General features: G+C 46.6%; 1 protein-coding gene across 2 annotated transcripts in view; it reads left to right on the top strand.

The window, feature by feature from the left end:
• The first annotated feature begins 241 nt into the window (after positions 1 to 241).
• Positions 242 to 23097, top strand: part of PPM1L (protein phosphatase, Mg2+/Mn2+ dependent 1L) — a 172872-nt gene continuing 150016 nt past the window's right edge. Inside the window, exons 1-2 of one of the 2 annotated variants that reach the window (XM_083613523.1) lie at positions 242 to 310; positions 1728 to 2478. In XM_083613523.1, the coding sequence (XP_083469649.1) occupies positions 2076 to 2478 (403 nt within the window). In that variant the 5' untranslated portion in view covers positions 242 to 310; positions 1728 to 2075. The remainder of the gene's footprint in view (positions 311 to 1727; positions 2479 to 23097) is intronic. The other variant, XM_083613524.1, reaches the window with a different exon arrangement.

The raw sequence follows: 23097 nt of genomic DNA on the forward strand, positions 1-23097 counted from the left end.
AACCACTACTGGTAGTAGTACTAGTTGTTGTTGTTGTTGTTGCTGCTGCTGCTGCTTTTTTTTGTAGGCAAGCGGTGTATAAATAAATAATAATGATGACTTCATTGGTAGAGGGCGCAAGAGAGCCCGCTCTCGAGGACTACAACCCCCAGAATCCCGCGGCGCGGCCTCCCGCCAATCGTACGAGAGCGCTCCTGCGCGAAGGCTCCTGGGATTCGTAGGCAGCTGCGGCCACTAGCCCAGCCCAGTGGGAGGGACCGGCGGCGGAGGCGGCGAGGCTGAGCCAGGTGTCTCGCGGGCGGCCCTGCAGGTGACGGCGGCCGGGGAAGGGGCGGCGGGGCAGCGAGGCGAGGGGCGAGTGGGATCCGGGAGCGCAGCGGAGGCCCGAGGGAGGCGAGGGGCGACCCGGCCGCTTGGTTGGCTGGCCGGCCGGCCCGGGGATTGCAGCCGGCGCCTCGCTCCCCTCTTCTTGCAGCAAAGCGGGCGGAGAGGCGAGAGGCGGGCTGCTGCTGCTGCCGCCTTTCTCCCTCGGCGAGGTCGGCCGCCTGAGCATGCAAATCTCTGCAGCAGCTCCGGGATGGTACAGTCGGTGGGTGTAAGGGCTGGGGGAAAGGAAGCGCGTCCCTCCCTCCCTCCCGCTCCTACTTGGGAGTCCGCGCTTCCCCAGGCATGCACCCCTTCGCCCTCGTGGCCTGCAAACTGGAGCCCGTGCCAGAAGCAGAAATAACCCCTCCACAAAAACAGACACCACCCCCAGAAGTTCACCATCATCAGACGGGTTGCAAAGAGAGCGCATGATGCGGGTGGTCGATGCCTCTTGGGTTTTGCAAAGGAAAAGGCTGCATGGCAGCTGGGTGAGGGAGCCTTGGTGCAAGCGCCCGTGCCGGGGATTTCCTGGGGAGCTGCATTATCTTACCGGGGTGACCAAGCGGGCCTTGTTTTAAAGCCCTGCTCCTTGTTTTTAGGACCCTGCAGTTCTTGGGGCTCACCATAAGGGCTCTCCTGATTGTGACATTCTGCCTTGTTTTGTTTATTTTACAAGAAACACAACAAAACACCACCCCTGCTTCCTTTTAATAGGACCCCGCTCTCCTGATGAAGGTGATAATAATAATAATATAACAATTCATTCCCTTTTGATTTCTACTACTGCTCCTCTATTCTGCTGCCCTCCTGTAATCCTGTCTTGCTTTCCAATGCAGTCCTCCCCTCCTAAAGCCCATGTGGCCCTTTGTTATTTGTTTCTTTTCATTGTTCCTGGTTTTTCCGTGCGCATTCTCCTTGTGGCGTTTTTTTGTTGTTGTTTTTCCTTCGGTACCTTCCAATCTCTCTTTCTCTCTCTCTGCTCCCCCGGAGCCTCTGCTAGCAACTGTTCCGGGCTGCCGCTGGATAAAAGTGTGCTCTGCCTGGAGTTTGCAGACGGCAAAAGCATGAATTGATTTACTGTCCTACTTCGGAGGCATCTCTGGGCAGCTGGGAGCGAGCGCCCGGGAAACAGCAGCAAGAGGAGGAGCAGGCGGGAGAAGGCAGAAGGGGTCCTTTTGTGTCCTCCCCCGAACATAGGCTGTTTCCTCCTCGCCTCCATCCTGGCTGGAAGAGTTCTTTGCAATAGCACACAGAGGCTGACAGCTCTCTCTCTCTCCTGCTGCTTTTTTTTTTTTTTAAGTGCTCGTTTCTCCATCCCCTTCCCCCTTTTTGCTCATGTGCGGATGCTTGTTTTATTGCAGTTCACCTTCTCCAGAGCACCGTGCTGGTTGGAAACAGCAGGAGCCAGAAGAGGAGGCAGATCAGCCTGCCCTTGGTTGCACAGAAGTGGTGTGCTGATTTCGTACTACTTGACACCAGAGCTACTCCCAGCCATCTGTGACTTGAGCTGCTTGAAGCAGTGGTACAGGGAGAGGAGGAGGCGGCAGCTTTAGTAGCCGATGATAACCCTGCCCTCAGTGGGTTTGTATTACCGGAGCATGCACTGATTTGCTGCCTTGTCTTTAGACCCATCCCAATCACCGGGGTTTGTGCGGGTGTGCGGTGCATGGTCAGGAGGGAGGGGGGGGAATCCACTGTCTCCGTAATAAATGATAGAGGATACAATGACTTTGCTCTCTCTGCTGGGTCGGATCATGCGTTACTTCTTGCTGAGACCAGAGACCCTCTTCCTGCTATGCATCAGCCTGGCACTGTGGAGCTACTTCTTCCATACGGATGAAGTGAAAACCATCGTCAAGTCCAGCAGGGACGCCGTAAAGATGGTGAAGGGCAAAGTGGCGGAGATCATGCAGAATGACCGGCTCGGCGGATTGGATGTGCTGGATGCCGAGTTCTCCAAGACCTGGGAGTTTAAGAACCACAACGTGGCCGTTTACTCCATCCAAGGCCGGAGAGACCACATGGAGGACAGGTTTGAAGTAATCACTGACCTGGTGAACAAGACCCATCCTTCCATATTTGGGATATTTGATGGGCACGGAGGCGAGGCAAGTCTTGGGCTGTTCATTTTGAGGGTTTGGGATTTGCTGCCATTTCCTATTTATTGCAACTCTTTGACTTAAACTAGTAGCAAAGTTGTTGTTTTACGGTCATTCACACCTCCGGTTTGGGTAGAAGCCATTTAAAGGGTACAGTAGGACAAAAGCCTAGTCTTCCATTCTTTCCTTTTAAAAAATACCTTGCACTTTGAGCATCCTAGCAGCGATGACTGTGATCACAAACTTGCTCTGTTAAAGCTCTTCTAAACAAGCTATGAGGCTTCACATGCTGCTGCCAGCTGAGTAAAGTCAGCAGATGCTGTAAGGGTTGGTTTAAAGGGAAAGTTTATTGAAAGGGGGGGTGTTTTTTATTGTAGGAAAGAAAGGAGCTAGCAGGAGATCCCTAATGTCCTCAGTTGGGGAACAGAACTAAAAAACTTTCTTTCTTCTAGCCGACCCAAGGAATTAACCTCGTGCCACTGCCTTCATTATTATTATTATTTCTGGCCATAGAAGTTTGTTCTTTGTTTATGCCGCGTTCTGTAGCCTTTCTACTTGCCGAGACAGGCTGTTTGTCTTGGACAGCAGTGCAGATACCATGTGTCGCTCCCTTCCTCTTTGCAAGGGATGCCTGGAAAGGTTGCTGTAGCTTTTTTGCATTGCAGGGTGCGCGGGTGGGCTTGGGGAGTTGCAGAATCGGCTAGTGATACCCTAGCTGCAGACCTATTATCTGTGTCGGGTTAATCAGCGATGAAATACAGGGAGGTTTCTCCTCCCTTTTCTTTTACTTGTATGCTAAGAGTGGCTGGGGGAAGTGACAGGGTGCTGGGGGAGGAATCTTGCTGGTGTGTTAAATGAAATACTTGGTGCACCACCCGAAGTGCTTTGCTTGTGTTTGTTTTTATTCTGCCTCTGTTGTGCTATGATCTGAGGGTCTTCGGGTTTCCTACAGCTGTTCTGGCAAGTCAGACTTGCCGGGAAAGCTGTGACAGCGATCTGGCACAAATCGAGGTCCCCAAGGGTAGCAGCTGTTCTTATAACTCCTGATAGGCTGCACCTTTTGCGCTCCTTCTGTGCACTCACCACATGGGGGGGGGGCCTCTAACAGCCCCAGCCTAAGCATATGTTCTTCCTCGGAAGTAAGGCTCATTTGCACCCAGTAAGTGGGCATAGATCTGCAGCCCAAATCTCCAGGGATAGCAGGGTGTAGACTATCCCTATGACTGGGACTCTGTTTTAGGAACAACCACTGTGGGTTTAGGAATCAACTAAATTCCAGATTAGTTATTTGTTGAAGTCTTTTATTACCAATACCTTGTAACGGATGTTGATGTTTGGTTAAGATAAACATTTTAATTTTGCTTTTCAAAGAAGGGAAGCAAATGCTTGTGTGTTTGTGTGATTGTATGCTGCCTGGAGTCCCAAATTCTTCCCTACAGGCCACCTTACAAAAATCAGGAGCTGTGCAAGAACATAGTAGCATTTTTCTGTGGCTTCCCACTCATTTTGATGGGTTCTTTTCTCAGGAGAAATACCTGGTGGATTGTGCCACTCTTTAAAAAGTAGAAGCATTTCAAGCTAAGTATAAACTTTTATAGCCCAGAGCCCTTTGAAAACCATCTCTTCTCTATCCCAACTCATCCCCCCAAAAACCCCTTGCGTTGAAATTTGGTAGCTTTATGTACGTTAGTTAAATCCAGATTTGTGGCATAAATATAGCTTGGCAAAACCTTTCTTCCTAACCATTTTAGAATATTATTTCTTTCCACCACCACCCCGGCAAAAAAAATTCTAGCTAAGCCATGTCTGGTGCACTGAGTTCTTTTTACAGTAGGCTTTCCATCATGCTTTTAGAACAGAATGCTAGCATTGAACTTTTTGCTCAGGGTGTAATAATGAGTCTTCTTTAGTTGTATCAGATGGTATTTCACTTATAGGAGTAAATTGAATTAGTATATTTGACCTCAGATGCCATTATTTTAACATTTAGGTATTTGTGATTGCATGAAGAGCAGTGATGTTAAAATATATGGGTCATGCATAATCCTTGTTTGTTATTGTAGGAAGCTGATTATACGGAACAAAACCCTTTTTTGCCCTTATAGGTCACACAATGTGGAGGACCAGTGACTGCTAGCTATGATGGCTGTACCACCTCCAGGAGCAGCTTGAGGCAGCTTGTCTCTGAAAACCAGTTGCTGGAGAACCACAGCAGGAGAGGGCTATCTCTTGCATTGGGTGGGGGGGTTACCTCAAGGTATCTGTTTAGCCATTGTGGGACACAGGGTACTGCATTAGATAGACTTTTTGTTGTGATCCAGCCAGACTCTCCTTAATGTTCTTTTGCTTCTTCTTAACTCCTCCATTCTACTCGGAATCAAGTTGATTGAAGAGCAAAAAAGCATATGGAAGTTTCCATCCTTTTAACACATACTTTTGGACAAAAGCATATTGTCTCCTAATCTGGAGTGCTTGAGCTTAGGTGTTAGTCAAAGGATGCAATCACTGAACTGGAATTTCTTGAAATGGGTTACCTGTAAGCTCCTTGTGGGTGGAGGGTGGAGCCTCAAGACTGGGAAGATGTTGGGGAGTATTTCAGCTGTCTGTCTGTGATGTAGTGGGGAGGTAACAGAGCTGGAAAACAGGCAGTCTGAATTTATTCTGGCTAAATTGAGAGATTGGCTCATGCAATCAGGTATTGGGTTCCTGTCTTCTAGATGTCAGTGCACATTACACAAATCTGCCCCTCTAAAGATGAAATGGCCAAAAATGTTGGTACCTATGAACAATCCCCCCCGGATATAAGGCAAAATGTTTTGCAAATGAAATATCCAGAATTGGAGGAGCACTGGGTCTTTAGGTAATACAGTAGAAATAAAAGTTAATCTGCAGAGAAACTATTTGGTGGAATTCTGTGATGGCATCATAGCTGTGGAACTCCCTAAGGAAGTTCCATTTTGCTTCCTCCATGGCTTTTCAGCAGGAAACCAAAGCAGTCCGCTTCAGGGGGTCTTTGGGGGGGGTTGCCTTGATTAGCTCCTTTTCTTGATTCTGCTGCTCTGTTCCATACTTCTGCATTTCCAGTATGTTTTCGTATTAATTTATATTGTGTCTAATATGCCTTGTTAGCTGCATTGGAAACTTGGTTGAAAGATAGGTTACAGTTGCCTTTTAATCAGCGAAGTGTTAGGAGTGGATGATGTTACTGTGTAGCAGCTGGTTATCTGCTCAGAATGCATTTAAGCTCTCTGCGATCTTTTAGCACCCCCAGTCCTTTGTTTGTCCTCGCCTTCATCCTCTGTATAGTATTGCACACTTGTTGTTAACAGGCCTCATTGAAAATGACAGTGTTAAATGTGTGTTTTTATGGGTGGACCCGGGGAAATAAATAGCTGATAGGATGGCTGAGCTAGGGGGCAGCTGTGAGGTTTTGTTTTTTTTAAAAAGTGTGGTAACCATTTGCTCTTGATTTCATCACAGACAAGTGGCCAGGTGGTGATATTCCACTTCCTAACTCGCTGTTTACAGCCAGTGTGCGTGTCACTACCGTGCAAAATTTTGGCCGCCTCACTGTGAGGATCATAACATTCAAAGCAGTCATTAATAAAAGCAGCTCCCAGTACATTTCTCAGCACAATTCAAAGTGTTGGTGCTGACCTTTAAAGCCCGGTCCTGTATACCTGAAGGAGCGTCTCCACCCCCATCGTTCAGCCCGGACACTGAGGTCCAGCGCCGAGGGCCTTCTGGCAGTTCCCTCGCTGAAAGCAGCCAAGTTACAGGGAATGAGGCAGAGGGCCTTCTCGGTAGTGGCGCCTGCCCTGTGGAACGCCCTCCCACCAGATGTCAAAGAGAACAACAACTACTAGACTTTTAGACGACATCTGAAGGTAGCCCTGTTTAGGGAAGCTTTTAATGTTTGATTGCACGGGAAGCAGTCACAGCAGTTTCTATTCCTGGTTGCTTCTTCACGTGTGACTTCATTGAACAGTGCAGTGCTGCAGTTCCGGCCTTCCCGCTTGGAGAGATGTTGGAAGCTTCAGTTACCTCGTCAATTTCCACCTTGAGAAACCGTGGGATGGCCAGTGAACTTGCGTCGCAGCACAAAGTGCACTCTAGGAAACCTTGGCTTAACTATACGATTTGCACGAGTTTGGTTTTTTTGTAGAAGTTTGTTGTTGCCATCCTTCAGTACAGATGAATGTTTGCCAATGTTTTTCCACAACCGTGCCTAATTCCAGATGTTGCAACAGGTAATGTGTTTTGCAGGTGTTTCGATTTAGGGAGCACTCAGTGAAAGCAACCTCTGTTCTTTTACTTATTGCATAGGGTCTGTAATCAGGTGTGATGCCTTGAACATAATTCTGAAATGTAGCTTAGCACAGTGAGAATGAACCGATGCATACCTGAAGCATGCACACTCGCATGACCATGAGGAGGAGCTGGCAGCTTTTAATTTTTAATTAATTGTATTGTCTAAACTCGGACAAACTGCAGGTCCTCTTAACTGTGGTTTGTGTTTTATGAATAATAGAATCATAGAATTGTAGAGTTGGAAGGGTCCCTGGGGTCGTCGATTCCAGCCCTCCCACAATTCAGGAATCCTGCCCACAGCTGTCCCTGGTTGGGCTCAAACCACCAGCCCTCTGGTTAACAGCCAGGCCCCATTGCGCCACAGCAGCTTGTCTTCACTAACCATAGTTAAGGTGAACCACAGTTTAGAGTCTGGGCATGATGCTAAACTGTGGTCAATCTAAAATGAAAGTAGAAGCTTCTGATCTCAGGCATGTGAATCTACATCTCGCACCAGGCCTGCCTCTCCACTTGAATCTACATCTCAGTACTATCAAAACCATGGCAGTTAAACATGGAAATGGTGCTCCTCACCAGATCTTGCTGGGCTTTGACTTTCATAATCCATGATCGCTGACCATGCTCACTGATGGGAGTTGGAGACCAAAAACAAGAGGAGTGAGGTGGCGGCACAGGTTCCCATCCCTAGTTTAGTGTCATTGCAAATTGGGCCAATAAGGTGTTATAAGAAAAAACTGCTCCCTTTCACTTATGGGGTATCCAACAGCCCGTATAGAGTCCTTAAGTAGGTTCTCTGTCGGAAGGAGAAAATAACAGAGGCCAGCCAGAGAATATTGAGAAGCAAGGCAGCTAGTAAGCCTGATCTTTATTAACTGTTGCAACAGGATGCTCACTGCCACATGCGGGAGGCAGGAGGGGCCCAGAACAATGGTTTGCAAGCCCTTATGTAGACTTTTGAAACTGCCCACCCTGTAGCTCAAGACCGCCCCCCCAACATCATGCATACATCACAGAAGGAGGGGGCTACAGCAGAAATACATCACAGAAATCCTGTCTGGTCACTTGATAGCTTTACCTGGGCAGCCTGGCCATTCCTTTTGAGATGCTAAATACTTAGTTCCTGAATCCAGGTCACAGGCTCATCCTATTCATGCACAAATACACCCTTAAGACAGGATTTGCAGGCAAAGAGACAATGGGGAAGCTTTTCCCATTTCCTTCCTCACTGCAGAGAATGTTTGAGGTCACTGGAAGAGTCAAAATGACTACAGGATTGCTCTCCTGTACTATTTCAGACATGTGGTTTATATACTTACGTATGTATTTGCCTTGTAGATTTATAAACGTATGATTTATATATTTGTGACACCTAAGAATTCCTATAACAAGGGGATGAAATATATATATATATATATATATATATATATATATATATATATATACACACCATATATATATATATATATATATATATATATATATATATATATGGTAAAGGTAAAGGTACCCCTGCCCGTTCGGGCCAGTCTTGCCAGACTCTAGGGTTGTGCGCTCATCTCACTCTATAGGCCGGGAGCCAGCGCTGTCCGCAGACACTTCCAGGTCACGTGGCCAGCGTGACAAGCTGCATCTGGTGAGCCAGCGCAGCACACGGAACGCCATTTACCTTCCCACTGGTAAGCGGTCCCTATTTATCTACTTGCACCCGGAGGTGCTTTCGAACTGCTAGGTTGGCAGGCGCTGGGACCGAACGACGGGAGCGCACCCCGCCGCGGGGATTCGAACCGCTGACCATGCGATCGGCAAGTCCTAGGCGCTGAGGTTTTACCCACAGCGCCACCCGCGTCCCATATATATATATATATATATATATATATATATACACAACAACAGGAGGATACAATATATATATAGAGAGAGAGAGAGAGAGTATCCTCCTTCTGTTTTTTTTTTAATCTGCTACGTTCTAAAACCATTTTATTACAGAGTAAAGTAGGATTTTGATAATAAAAGTTTTTATTTTTGGAGCTGTTTGTGAAACCCCTCTTGGTCTCTTTTAAAGTAATTTTGCTAAATACGTAACCAGAGTCTCTCTTTTCAAATAATAAAAAAAAGTTAAATAGCTCATCATTCTTATACGAACAAAGTGTCTGCTCTTCTTTGTAAGTGAGGTAGACATAAGTGGTTTTCCTGTCTCAGGTTCCCACCCACAAAGGAAACAAATTTTGCATAAAAGCAAATAAATGGTGTTATTGGAGCAGGATGTACCTGGTACATGCGACTGACATTTTTAATCGTTCAATTTGTGTGAGAGTTACTTCTATCAACACAGGCTTTCTTTATTCTAATGGTTTGGGAAAGAAACAGCATAATGGATTCTTTTGCAAAAGAGGGAATATTTTTAGTTGTCTTTTCCCTCATTTTTTTTTCAATGGCATTTTTGTGTACCTTCTGAATGCCTGAATAGAAAAATGCATGAAATGGGACTTAATAACTATTCAAGTAGCATAGCTTAATATACACTCAGAACTGTATTTTCTTAGGTCCTTGTAAGTGGCTACTCTTGCTAGTTTTTCCTTGACTTCAAAGGACAAGTAATGACAGTGTGGGTCTCTGATTTACTTGTGTAAAGATTTGTTTGGAAAGACAAATTTGCTCTTGGGGGGGGGTGCTTTGAAGCGGGAAGTGCCTTGATCACGTCTGCCTTGCTGATTAGCCCAGCTTGTTCAGTTTTAGGCCGCCAGGACAGAAAGTTACCAACCAATTAAGAGTACTTGCTGGTACTCAATGTTAAATATAGTATCGGTGGGGAGATGGAACATAGGAACTGGTCTTACACATAGTTAGAACTTTGGTCCATCTAGATCACCAATTTCTGCATTGAGTTGTCGGTCCTGAATGGGGTAACTGTGCCCCTAAAGGTCTAGGAGCTCGGCCTGGGGCCAGGTTAATTCTGTGTCCAGGGCAGCTGTCTACCAGCTCCATTCGATATTCCGGCTGAGATCTTACCTGTCTGTGCAGAGCCCCAATGCGCTCTACATGGGGCTACCTTTTAAGGTGACCCGGAAACTACAACTAATCCAGAATGTGGCTGGTAGAATGGTGACTGGGAGCGGCTGCCGGAACCATATAACACCAGTCCTAAAAGATTAACATTGGCTCCCAGTATGTTTCCAAGCACAGTTCAGAGTGTTTCAAAGCCCTAAACGACCTCAGCCCTGTACACATGAAGGAACGTCTCCACTCCTGTCACTCAGCCTGGACTCTGAGATACAGCTCCAATAATAATATTATAATAATAATTTAGGGATGCAGGTGGTGCTGTGGTCTAAACCACTGAGCCTTGGGCTTGCCAGTCAGAAGGTTGGCGGTTTGAATCCCCGCAACAGGGTGAGCTCCCGTTGCTTGGTCCCAGCTCCTGCCAACCTAGCAGTCCGAAAGCACACCAAAAGTGCAAGTAGATAAATAAGTACCACTCTGGTGGGAAGGTAAATGGCATTTCCATGCGCTGCTGTGGTTTTGGTGCTCCGTTGCACCAGAAGTGGCTTAGTCATACTGGCCACATGACCTGGAAAAAACTGTCTGCAGACAAACGCCGGCTCACCTTGACCTGTAAAGCAAGATGAGCGCCACAACCCCAGGGTTGTATGCAACTGGACTTAACTGTCAGGGGTCCTTTACCTTTACCTTTTTAATAATAATTTATTCCCCGCCCATAGGGCTGGGTTTCCCCAGCCGCTCTGGGCGGCTTCCAACAAAATATTAAAATACAGTAGTCCTTCAGATATTAAAAGCTTCCCTAAACAGGGCTGCTTCAGATGTCTTCTAAAAGTCTGGTAGTTGTTTTTTCCTTTGACATCTGGTGGGAGGGCGTTCCACAGGGCAGGTGCCACTACCGAGAAAGCCCTCTGCCTGGTTCCCTGTAACTTCTCTTCTCGCAGCGAGGGAACCGCCAGAAGGCCCTTGACGCAGAATGAAGCTCCAAGGGCCTCCTGGCAGTTCCCTCATTGTGAGAAGTAAAGTTACAGGGAACCAGGTGGAGGGCCTTCCCAGCAGTTGTTTCTCATCCCCCCCCCCGGTGGAATGTCCTTCCATCAGATGACAATCAGATAAACAACTACACAACTTTCCAAAGACATCTGAAGGCATCCCTGTATTGAGAAGGTTTTTAATGTTTGATGTTTGCTGTGTTTTTGTTACATTGGAAGCCTCCATGAGTGCCTGGGGCAACCCAGTCAGATGGGTGGCATGTAAATAGTAAAATTATTGTTATCTTTTCCATTGCTTTGGTGTTAACATGTTCCAATGACTGCTGCACCCATCAACCCCCCCATTCTACCTTTCTCATCCCTTCTACATACCTGTTGAAAAGGTATCTGCGAAATATATTCTACTGTTTGTGATTACCATAAATCAGGGATGAGTAAGTGTGGCCCTTGGTCTAACCTCTTATGAGCGTGCTTCAAGTGTGCTTTGAAGGTATATTGTGTACACAGCCTAGGTTGAATTGGGAATTTCCCTTGCCCTTGCCTGGCAGTCAGAGCAGACAATACTGAGCTCGACAGACTGACAGTAGATTTCAGGCAGAATAAGTTGTGGCTGGGGGAAGGAGTTTGCTATGTACTGCACTGAAATAGTGAAAGGCTTTGTTTTTGCCTGATAACCTTTTCAATAAACAGCCAAACCTCAGATTCAAACAAGATTTCATGGACATTAGTGATGTTTCCCATTTATAGAACTTTCCTCCAGCCTTGATGGGAAATGCTTGCATCTGCATTAGGACTGGAGTAAATATTTATGCTGTTAACATCATGCTTATATTAAAAAAAAAATCTCTCTCAGTTGCTGACATCTACGCTAGGGGCTGAAAAGCAAACATGGGTCATTTTAATTGATGAACCAAATGTTTAAAGGTTGAATTACAAATCAGAATTTGAGTGTACATTCTCTGTCCCCTGCACAGTGTAAATCAGACCAGGTGTAATTTAGGGACTTTAAAAAAGAAGACTAGTCCTGCACATAGATAGGAACATAAGAAGAGCCTATTGGCTCAGTCCTGTGGCTTATCTAGTCCAACATCCTGTTCTCACAGTGGCCAACCAGATGCCTATGGGAAGCTTGAGTACAGCAGTGATCTCTCTCCTCTTGTGGTTTCCAGCAGCTGGTCTTCAGAAATAATGCTGCCTCCAACCGTAAAGGCAGAGTATAGCTTGCTAGTAAGGCAGAGCTGCAGCTTCCTATATGAGACTCAGTCCAATAGTTAACTCCTGCTAAAGCAACAACTAAGCTCTGTTCTCATGCAGTACAGCAGGGGTCAGCAACCTGCGGCCCATGGGGGTCATTTAAACGGCCCCCGAACCGAGCCGCCTGCTCAGCAACGCCGCGTGCGCTGTGCTAAACTGGCACAGCGCAGATCAGGGATTCGCTTCCATGGTGCTGGAAATCGTGTCTGTGCATGTGCAGACGCCAGAAGTCACATCTGCGCAGACACCGGAAATAGCATCTGCGCAGACGCGATCCGGCCCACGGAGCCTTGCCGACCCCTGCAGTATAGTATGCAACCTGATCCCTGATTGGAGCTGTCCAAGGTACCTTCATCTTGCATCACATCTGCTGAGATTAGCGCTTCCATCAAAATAGTCTTGTAAAATTAGATCCTGGGACCATCTAATGAAGCTGATTGTCAGGAGATGCAGGACAAGCAACAGGAAGCACCATACACACACACACACACACACACACACCCCACGTAATTGATAGAATCTGCTGTCATAAGATGTAGTTGTGCACTACATTAGGGGAAATTGCTTTGCAAAACTGCAAATTAGGTAAATTACTGGAGGAAAATATCAGCGATGATTAGCCATTATGGTTATATGCAATCTCCGGTTTCAGATTACTGATTTTTCATGCCCTATTTGTGGGCTTCCTAGTGGTTTCTAGTTGGCTGGCGTGGGAAATGGGATGCCGGACGAGATCGATGCTTGGTCTGATCATTCAGGGGATCTTCTGAATGGACTGACCTAGACTTGGTATAAAGCAGTTCTGTGGGAGGACTAAAGTAATTCTTGCATATTTTAGAACAAGATGCTTCTCAGGATTCTAATAAGCATCTTGGTCACCTGGCAAAAAATGCATAGTCACCAGATGACTCCCTTCTCTTTTCATGCACAGGCCAGCCCAGCAGATTTTAGTAATGGGCGCTTAGGGCCTGGGCTGTTATACAAGCCATAAAATACTCTAATTGAAAATGCATTGTTTCGATGAAAATTCATTCCAAGAAAGACAGCTCAAGGATATGGAGAGTGGCGAGGTGGGACAAAGCTGTCAACTTTTGAGTAGTGGGACTCAAGGCTGATTGGATGATGAGATAAGATGGGGCGGGGAAGAGAGGAGCAGGGTGCATCACTCTTCTTGGTGGGAACTTTTAATGAACTTTGGGAAGAGAAGTGGGTGGCAGCATAGAGCACCCATCAGGCCGCTGATGCTACAAATTGATTATGATGCTGAAACATTGCTGGCTCTCATCATCTCCGACCTTGTCTGATTCACAGCTGTGTGAGCAGCTGACGATCTTCAACCAGACAATCAAACTACGTGTTTTAACTGCTAAGCCACAGCACAATTATCCTCTGCACATCATACAGGAAACCTCAAGGCTCCCTGGGAGAAATGGACATTTATTTTCATTTATTCCAGCCTTGCAGGGTTCTTCCCCCCCCCCCCGCCCCTCATCCTTTGCACATTTTCGAGTCATCATAAATATTGGCAAATCCTTTCTTCCCTACCCTGCTCTCCCCTCCCTTTTTCGGCAATCGCCTTTGGGGGTAAACATTAATTATATTATACTTCCATTTTTAATAGCGGGGACTGGCGTGGAGACTGGGTTCTTTCAGCCAATAAAATATCCTCTAGTAAATCTTTACTTTTCCCATTCCCTGGTAGTTATAAAAGTGCTCCAGGGCACCCAGCATTTCTTCTGATAAGGGGAAGTGCAAGCCCTACAACGTATTTCTCAGCACCGCTGCAGCTCTTGCATTAAGGGGGAGAAGATAAACCTTTAAAATGAGTGTTTTGCCATGTGCAGGTTGTCCAGCTAGATAATTTGAATCTGAAATATGTTTCCTGTCCCCACCCCCACCAATACTTCTCAGAGGTAGTGGCTTGGTCTTAAAACATTAACAAAGGCTGCTGTGTATTGGTGGCAAAAACCTGTTCCTAAAAGAAGTGTCTTCAGCCACAGATAAACTGAGCATGGATGAGTCTCTTTCACATGCCACAACCCTAAACATCTTAAGGTTGGATGCAGTAGACTTGTGTTTCCAAATGTGTTTCATAAAGCTGCACTTGTTGGGGATTTGCAGTTGGGCGAAGTTCCCTGCTGAATGTACACAATGTGGCAGAGCCAAATTTACCTGTGTGTGACGAGTGAAAGGATGTTCTGTGTCAGGCCCCAAATATGGGAATTGGCTCCTGTATTTGCTTATTTAAGGTATTTTTACCTCACCCCTCAAGTCATGTTCCCAAAATGGCTGAAAAAGGCACTACACCAGAGGCAGTTAGTTAGTGTAAGGGCCGCATTGCCTTCTGGGGAAACCTGTGAGGGCCACATCCCAGATGTGGGCACGGCCACAAGCAAAAGTGAGCAGAGCAACGAATTAAAACTTCACCTTTGCACAGTTGGCAAATTGCTACACACACTCATCCCTCTCTGTCATCCATCCCCCATCGAAACAAGCAAGAGGCATTGTCAGAGTTCAAGGACACCCTCCAGCCAGGCAAAAACACTTGGGTTGTGAGCCATACCGATGAGGGCTGTGGCCTAGGGAGAGTTCTGAGGCCCAGACAGATAGGCCTGGTAGGCCACATTCCCTGCCCCCACCCCTACCTTTGGTTCCCCACCCCTGCTGTACAGAGAGACACCTCTGAATGGGCCAAAGTTCTTGAAAGTAGCTAGCCAAACTCATGGATTGGCTTGTCCGTCTAATCTTGATGGCTACAGGCACTTCTGTGGAGATTTTCTGGGTAGGTAGAGCAATGTACACAATCCTTGTTTTGCCATAACAAACTGAACTTCGTCCTGGAACTCCCTTACCCCAAAAGTTGCATTCCTGAATGTGAAGTAAGTTTCACAGGGCACCAAGGGGCAAGCCCTGCCCTGAGACAAGCTACTACTTTCTAGAAAAATGACCTCTGACTGGACTCTTACCATTTTCTTCTTTGTTTCTAGGCTTACGTTGAATTTGCGCTTAAAAGCGGTTATTTGAGGGCTAAGGAACCTTTAGGTTCCTTAAAACTGTCGGGAATACATCTCAGCTTACACTGCCCTTTTTATTTTTTATTTTTACTGTAAAATACGTTCCGCAGAACTTACTAGCGCCATGCTCCTCCTTGTTAAAAAGCCTTACGTTGCTTATAAGAGAGGGGCAAGTCTTTTCCCATACCAGGCCTGCCTCTCCCCTTGCAGCTGTGCTGGGCCTGTATTTCCGCTGCCAATCTCTCCGCGCAGCTTCTGCCTTTAAGGGACTTTTGAAGTACCTTCTCCAGCTTCCCCCCAAGAGCTGCCTAATTTGAAGGATTTCACAGTTGCTCCCTGCAGCTGACGGATGGGGCTGCTGGCATGGGCCTGTGCGCATCTTGACTTGGAGTTTGGCTCGATCGCTTCGTGTTTGTTGGTTGTCCATCTGCCTCTTCCGCGGGGCCAGTGCTCTGGGCAAGCAATCGCTTTGTCTTCTGTAAGCTAACGCAGGCCTGCTTTTAAGCTTATGAGGATTTGCCGGGGGCCAGGCCGTTAGTCTACCCTAGCTCAGGGTTTTCTCCTCTTGGCTGGCACTGTGTTGAGGTTGAGGTACAGACAGCTGTCAGAGGTGAGCCAGGGAATCAGAGCCAAGAGACCAAGCCAGGAACCGGAGGCGAGGAACACTCAGAAACGCACATGAGAGCCAGGAAGATCTTGTTGCTCAGGCAAAGCTACAGCCTGCCCAAACAGAGGAGGCCTCTTACAGCCTGTCCCGTCCAGGAGGACCCTGTGGCAATCCTGGCAGGTGAAAGATTTTCCATGCCACAGCTACATACAGAATCAAATGTTTCTGCCTCTAGGCCCTCCAGCTCCTGATAAGGTGCATTGCCATGGGGGAGAGAGATATTTTTCCACCCTGGTTACCTAAGATCCTTTAATTAGAGAGGCCCATGGATTAAATATGGGGTGTAAGAACAGAAGCCCTGCAAGTAGGAAAGGCACTTGCGGAATTTTCTGCCTCATGTGCCAAAATGAGTTGGCCAGCCTTGGATAAGAACATAAGAATAGCCCTGCAGAGTCAGACTGAAGGCTCCGTCCAGTTTGGCATCATGTTTTCAAAGGGCCAGCCAGATGCCTGTGGGAAGCCACCAAGCAGGGCCATCTATATATGCTGTGTTGCTAAGATATGATCCGTCTTGTAGTGTTTGGGGACTCTGCCTCCTCCTCCCTCCTCCCTGCTTTGCTGTCTTCTGGTTCCATAGTTCCTGCAAAGAGCCTCCCTACCTGGAGACACCAGGAGTTGAACCCAGAGCTTTCTGCATTCAAAGCAGGGGCTCCCCCGTTGATCTGCAGTACTTTCCCTGGACACCTTCGGCGTTTCCCATTCGCTTTGTTTTAGGATCTTGGCAAACTAAAAAAACAGCCCTCAGCCTTACTTAAAACCAAGAGAGGCTTTGAGAGCCCTTACCAGTAGTAGCAGAGGACTGTGGTCACCAGAATTCTGTTCCAGACGCTTGTCGTTTTTTTAAATGAGATGTGTAACAATTGGCAAGAAAGAAAGCAACAAAGATATTCACAATATCTTTTGAATTCCCAAGTCATGTTATAACTTTTTGGCACCCCTCGTTTTTGGAATATGAAAGTTGAAAAATTCAGCATGACCTACAGCCACTTGCTACTATAATATAATAGTATTATATTATAATATATAATATATATACTATATAATAATATAATATACTATATAATAATATCATATACTATATAATAATATTACAATATACTATAGTATAATAGTATAATATAATAGTATTCTATCACTTGGAAAAGAAGTGTGTGTGTGTGTGTGTGTGTGAGAGAGAGAGAGAGAGAGAGAGAGAGAGAGAGAGAGAGAAACAGGACACTTTTACTTCCTTTGTGATTAAAGCATTGGGAGGTTGATTCTAATTCTCTTTTATAAACTGAATGATAGGTCTAGCAGAAATATGGTTTCTCTCTCTGATGAGCCTAAATCTGAAATGTCACCAAAGGCTGTAATCTGAGCTGTGTGCTCTTCCCCTTGCTAAGTGAGTGGCCAAGAGGAGCTAATGATCCTTAGACAATCTAATTGGTATAGTTGTCCTCGGTTTCGGTGGCTCAGGTTGCAGGCTTATGTGACATCCCTGTTCAGGGACGTGGGAGAGCTTGCTGTGATCATCCCAGCAGAGGACAGGGAAATTTTCCCAAAGAAAGGGGAAACACAGAAGTACCGTATTGGCCCAAATATAAGACGCACCTGCAAATAAGCCACACCTTTAAAATTCAAGGCTTATTTGTGTGTGTGGCCCGCCTCCTGGCACTACCGCCCTGAAAAGGGGGGTGGGGGTGGGGACGGCCAGTGCTCGGTTCTGAGTGCACTGCCCACCCACCTCCTGACAATACCGCCTCTTGGCACCCCTAGCACTGCCTCCCCAAGCTGGCGCCAGGGGAGGCTTGGGAGTGGCGGGCAGGCTGCGCCCCATTGCCCCACACTCCGGGCTGCTTCCTGGAGGGGAGGAGCCACACCACTTTGCCGGTGGCATAAGGTCATGAATACAAACCACACTTGTAACTTTTCACTGTCAGAATTTGGGGCTTATATTCGAGCCAATACGGTAAGTTTCGCAAAACAAAACCAAGCTGAGATCTCCGGTGTCAAAACAGAAGTGAAGGCTCCAGTGTAATGCCCTAAATCAGCCTTTCCCCAACCTGGGGCCAAAGAAATGATGTTGGATCTATGACTCCCATTAGCCCCATGCAGCATGACCAATGATCAGGGAGGATGAAAATTGTACTCCAAAACACCTGGAGGGCACCAAGTTGGGGAAGGCAACTTGTGTGCAAAGAAATACTAGTAGTTAGATGGTTGCTTGAGCATCTGTTTCGGGGAGTTGAACTAGCTTGGACCACTTGCACGCAAGGTCTTAAAAGCTCTTTTCAAACTGGGTTTTCCCAGTGTGGAGAGATCTTTTTCGCTTTCAGACTTGCTCACTGGCCTGTGGGATGCTCTCACAGGAACTCCACGAGATCTTATGAGAATCTCCTAGAGCTCAGTAAGCAGGTCTGGGAGCTTAAAAGCGCTCCGCCTTGCTTGGAAGCTAAGGATGGTCACGCAAGGTTGGTCAGGTATAAGTGTTTTTGCATATCCACAATTTATCAGTAGAAGTAGTCATTGCTAAAAATGTCTGGAATGTGGTGCCTTAGATCAACGAATGCATAGGGTTCACAAGGTTTTCAGATTTCTTCGGTCAATTGCCTATGAACCGCTGCTGAATGTCAAGCTAGTTATGTAATTGTCAGTATTTTGCAGCCTGTTAGTGAGAAGTCAGTAAGATCACAGGCTAACTCTCTTGCCACCAGCATGTGTTTTGGGCTCTTGCAAATGTCTCATGGTGCATTCTCCGTTATGTAAGCAGACACAGTTTTAGAACCATCAGGTAAGTAGCAAAAATCAAGACTACAGCCGGACAGTGTTAATTAGTGTTGTCATGAAGTGTATCCCAGTTTCAATAATATAAAAGTTTTATCGGCACCGAATCAGTTGCATGCTAATTGCAATTCACCTTGACATTGATAGTGCATTTAATGTTGGTAGAGAGCCCAACCGCTTTCTACTGTATGAATACTTAATCATGAGATGACTGTTTTGTATAGAACCTTGAAGCTTAAATGGCTATTGGCTACCATTTACTTAAGTAGGTCTTACAAGAGCAAATCTTTGCACAATAGGGTCAGGTTTCGAAGGCTTGGGAAGTTAGCTGCTTTTTTCCATTACGTCCTTGTAATGGCATAAGAGTTAAGTTATAAAGATCTACATAGCCAATGTTCCACAGCTAGCTGAGGATTTGTGCATGCATTACGTAGTATTACCCTTTGGTAGCGAAGCAAACGTGTAAGTCAGGGGTAGTCAACATGGTGCCCTCCAGATGTTGGACTCCATCTCCCATCAGCCTCAGCTGTCATGGCCAATGGTCAGAGACGATGGGAGCTGTAGTTCATCAACATGTGGAGGGCATGGTTTTGCTCACTTCTGCTCTAAGGTAAAAATGAATGTGCCAAGGAGTAGCTTTGACCTACTCCTAGTATAGGAGAGAGAGAGAGATCATCCAAGAGGAAATCCCATAAGAATATGGTGTGTACATGTCATCATTTGGAAGGGTAGCTTTTCCCCATTATCATACCCAAGCACAAAAATCAGTGTTCAGTAAACCACTGATGAGATGTTAAAAGGTAAAGGTAAAGGGACCCCTGACCATTAGGTCCAGTCGTGACCGACTCTGGGGTTGCGACGCTCATCTCGCTTTATTGGCCGAGGGAGCCGGCGTTTGTCTGCAGACAGCTTCCAGGTCATGTGGCCAGCATGACAAAGCCACTTCTGGTGAACCAGAGCAGCACACGGAAACGCCGTTTACCTTCCCGCTGGAGCGGTACCTATTTATATACTTGCACTTTGTGCTTTCGAACTGCTAAGTTGGCAGGAGCTGGGACCTAACAACGGGAGCTCACGTTAGCATTAGCATATTAAGTGTGTGTAATATGCGGAACAGAAATCTGATAATGTGGGATCTTGGACCTAGTAGCTTTCAGCTCTTACCTGTAATCCTATAGAGGTGTCAAAACAACCCAGGAAACACAGTTGCGGATGGGACCAGGGGTCTGTGTGCTGGCCGTACCCCTACCTACTTATAACTTTTATGTGCTGAGGTGGTCTTACCTGCCTCACCTCTCACCTTGCCGAATTGAGCTGGTTGGACTGAAGGGATATTCCAATCTTCCCTGCTACAGGGAATCCCATGGGATCAGGAATTCTAAGGGCCCTCGGCTTAATGCATATAGAATCCTCAGTTCAGACAGGGTAGTGCACATGGGATCAGATAGGCTGGGGTTGGTATACACTGCCCCTAGGCAGTTTGCAACCTTGTGTATTCTTTTGAATGCCAGAATAGGGTTTAGCAGCACGCCAGTTCTTCTGTCGACACGTTTTTCATAGTCGCTAGCAACAGCATACAACCTTTCAATTTAACGATGATAGCTCGCCACCCACAAACTAGCAGATACCTTTGCACTAGTGGAAATGAAAGATACGTTGGGATCAAGCGTCTGCTGTGATCATCTGAAGCCCCATCACTGTTGAGAGAAGGATAAGCAAAGTCTGCGATTGGTATGTCTGCAGGAGATGGCTGCCAGTGATTCCAAATGGATTTGTAATGTCACTATCATACAACAATGAGACAAATCAAAGGAGGCATGTGCTTTGAAAAGCAAAGAAATGTTCAGGTTTTGATGTAATGCTACCTCTTGCGGCTTGCTAACCGTTTTGTTTGTGGTCCTGATTACATTTCCATAGGTTTGCTGTTATAAATTCACACATTGTGGATCTGTTGCTCTCTTGCTTCCTCTGATGCATGCAAGGGGGTTCTTTTAAAAAACCAGCAATATATACTCCCCCCAAACCTGTATCACTGGACCCCTGAGCAATTTCTGCCCTCCCTGACTTTCACTTTTCCGAACCTTTTTGTTTTAATTTATACCTGCCACAAGTGTGCCTCTTCAGAGAGAATGGTAATCAAGTAATGCACCTATTACTTTTATTTATTGAAAAAAAGCTTGCAACCTTTTGCCTGAGCCTCTGGGCACATTTACATAATGAAATGGTTATCGTGGGGCGACCGGGATGCTTGCTGAATGCATAAGCATGTTCCACTTAAGAAAATGACAAAAGACGTCCTCAAAACAGTCGCGGGAGGTTGCTTTAGGATACGGCTTGAAACAAAAGACAGAAGGTGTCTGTGAGCTTTATAGCATGGGTTCAGAAGCGAAGTGAAGCCCTCTGCTTGCACTGGACCAAGCAGTGCAACATGGGTAGAGAACCTCATGCCTAGGGGTCAAATGCAGCCCTCCTATTCGGCCCTTGTGATTTGCCCCAGGCCACAGCCCTTGCTGACCCTACAACACACCGTTAATGAACACATTTGCCTGATAATGACTCTTGCTTGTCTGGGTGGAGGATAGGAAATCCTCTGTGTCTCTCTACTGAACAAAGACAAAAATTTAACCCACCCACTTTTGCTTCTGGCTCCTCCCACCACTGGCATGTGGTATTCAGGAGGTTACCCAGAAAGGAAAGTGGTCCCCTGTCTGAAAAAGATTCCCTTCCTTTACAATTCTCAGTGTGGGATGCAGATGACATCTAGTTGCACCTGATTATGTTCTCCCTGGCCAGTAATGGCCAATAATGTTCAGTCCTTTCCTGGAAAAAACCAGTAGTGAAGACTGCAAATGTTAGTTACATTTTCATTTATTTATGCATTCAGTGTTTATACTGCCCTTTTATCAGAAGGTCCGAGGGCAGAGTACAACATTAAAAACACATCGCAGAGCATCAGTGAGTTAAAAAAAAAAAGATGGCAGAATGGCCTTCATAGTAAAATGATCATCGTAATAACGACCTACTCTCCTGCACTTTCATAGCGACAGGCCTAGGTAAAGAGGAATGCTTTTGCCTGGTGTCTAAAGACATGTAGTGACAGTGCCAGGCGAGTCTCTCTGGGGAGACCATTCCACAATCTGGGAGCCACCACAGAAAAGGCCTGTTCTTGTGTTGCCACCCTCCAAACCTCTCCTGGATGGGGGACATAGAGAAGGCTCTCAGATGACTAGTGCAGGGTCTGGGTTGATTGATTCATACGGGGAGAGGCGATCCTTGAGGTCCTAAGTGATATTAGGTTAGAGTCTTCCTCAACCGGGTGCCTTGTATCTCCTGTCAGCCCCAGCCAGCATGGCTGGTGGTCAGTCGTGATGGGGGTTGTATTGCAAAATATCTGGAGGTATCTGGTTGAGGAAGCCTGCTCTACATCCACACGTTGTCAGGGCTGGCGCTTTGGAGGCGAGCAAGTGTGTGGCTTGGTAGAGGTTCAGTCTGGCTGTCGTCAGTTCCTAGCCATCTGGCTTAGGTGGAGAAGCCAGGCCAACACCAGAAGCTCAATAAGGGCATTGGATCCTGCTTGGCTGAATGCTACAGGATGCCCCTTGGCCATCTGCACTCAGGAAGTCTACAGCTCGTTCTCCCATGGTCATTCATTTGCTCCAGCTTCAAAGACATGGAAGAAATATACCATCCTCTGAAGAACTTGCCTATTGTGCATGAGTCACTTTTCTGGGCTTCAGTCTTTTCAGTCAAGCGGCCTGCATCCAGATTAGCAACATGCAGAAAGGAAGTGTGGACTCATCCTGAGGCTAGCTGGTTCTTATTCTCGCGTGCTGTAAAAGTTCAACCTTGTGAGTGAAGAAGGGTCACGGCTCTCCAGCGATTGATGGAACGGATGTCACTCGGTGGTAGGGCGCATGCTTTGCATGCAAGAGATTCCAGGATTCAATCCCTGAGTTTTCCTGGGAAACGCTCTCATGTCTGATTCTCGGCAGCTCTCCAAGGTTTCAGTGTAGAGCTAAACGGACTTACAGTCTGACTTTGATTGAGGAAGATTTCTCCATCACTGAAGCTTCAGCTGTCCGAGGCTCAGTGATGAGGAATGTGTATGTCACACTGCCCTCACAAGCTCGGTACAGGGTGCTCTAGACTCCAGGGAGACATGATTGTGCCTTGGCTTGCTAGATAATATGGCCTCCTGTGACCCTGTTTAACAGCGGTGGCCGGCCAAATACAACCTGAGCTTTAACAAGTCATTCTATTTATTTCTTGATCAGATGAAATCTTGGCTGGTTGCCTGTGCAACAAGCTGGATCTGGGCTGTCTGCAGCTCTGTTAACCTTGCTTAATCTCTCATCTTGCTTCTGTTGCCTAGCCTCGTGTGGATGATGGCTTGGATATTGCATCTTCTCGCTCCCAAGCCTGGCCCTTATTCCAGATCCTGTGCAGACTCATCATCCCTTACTCTCGTTTCTTGCAAATGAACTGACAGGGCAGGCATGCTTTTGGCTACAGGTGTTAAAGACTATAGGGTGCCATTTTTGCCAGGCATTTTGGGATGTACTTGGAATGGGAGGGGAAAGTTCCCTTTGAACAGTGTTCACAACTTTTCTATGGAATCTAGAAGAGTGTCTTGT

This window comes from Podarcis filfolensis (assembly GCF_964270895.1).
Source record: "Podarcis filfolensis genome assembly, chromosome: 5".
NCBI lineage: Eukaryota > Metazoa > Chordata > Lepidosauria > Squamata > Lacertidae > Podarcis > Podarcis filfolensis.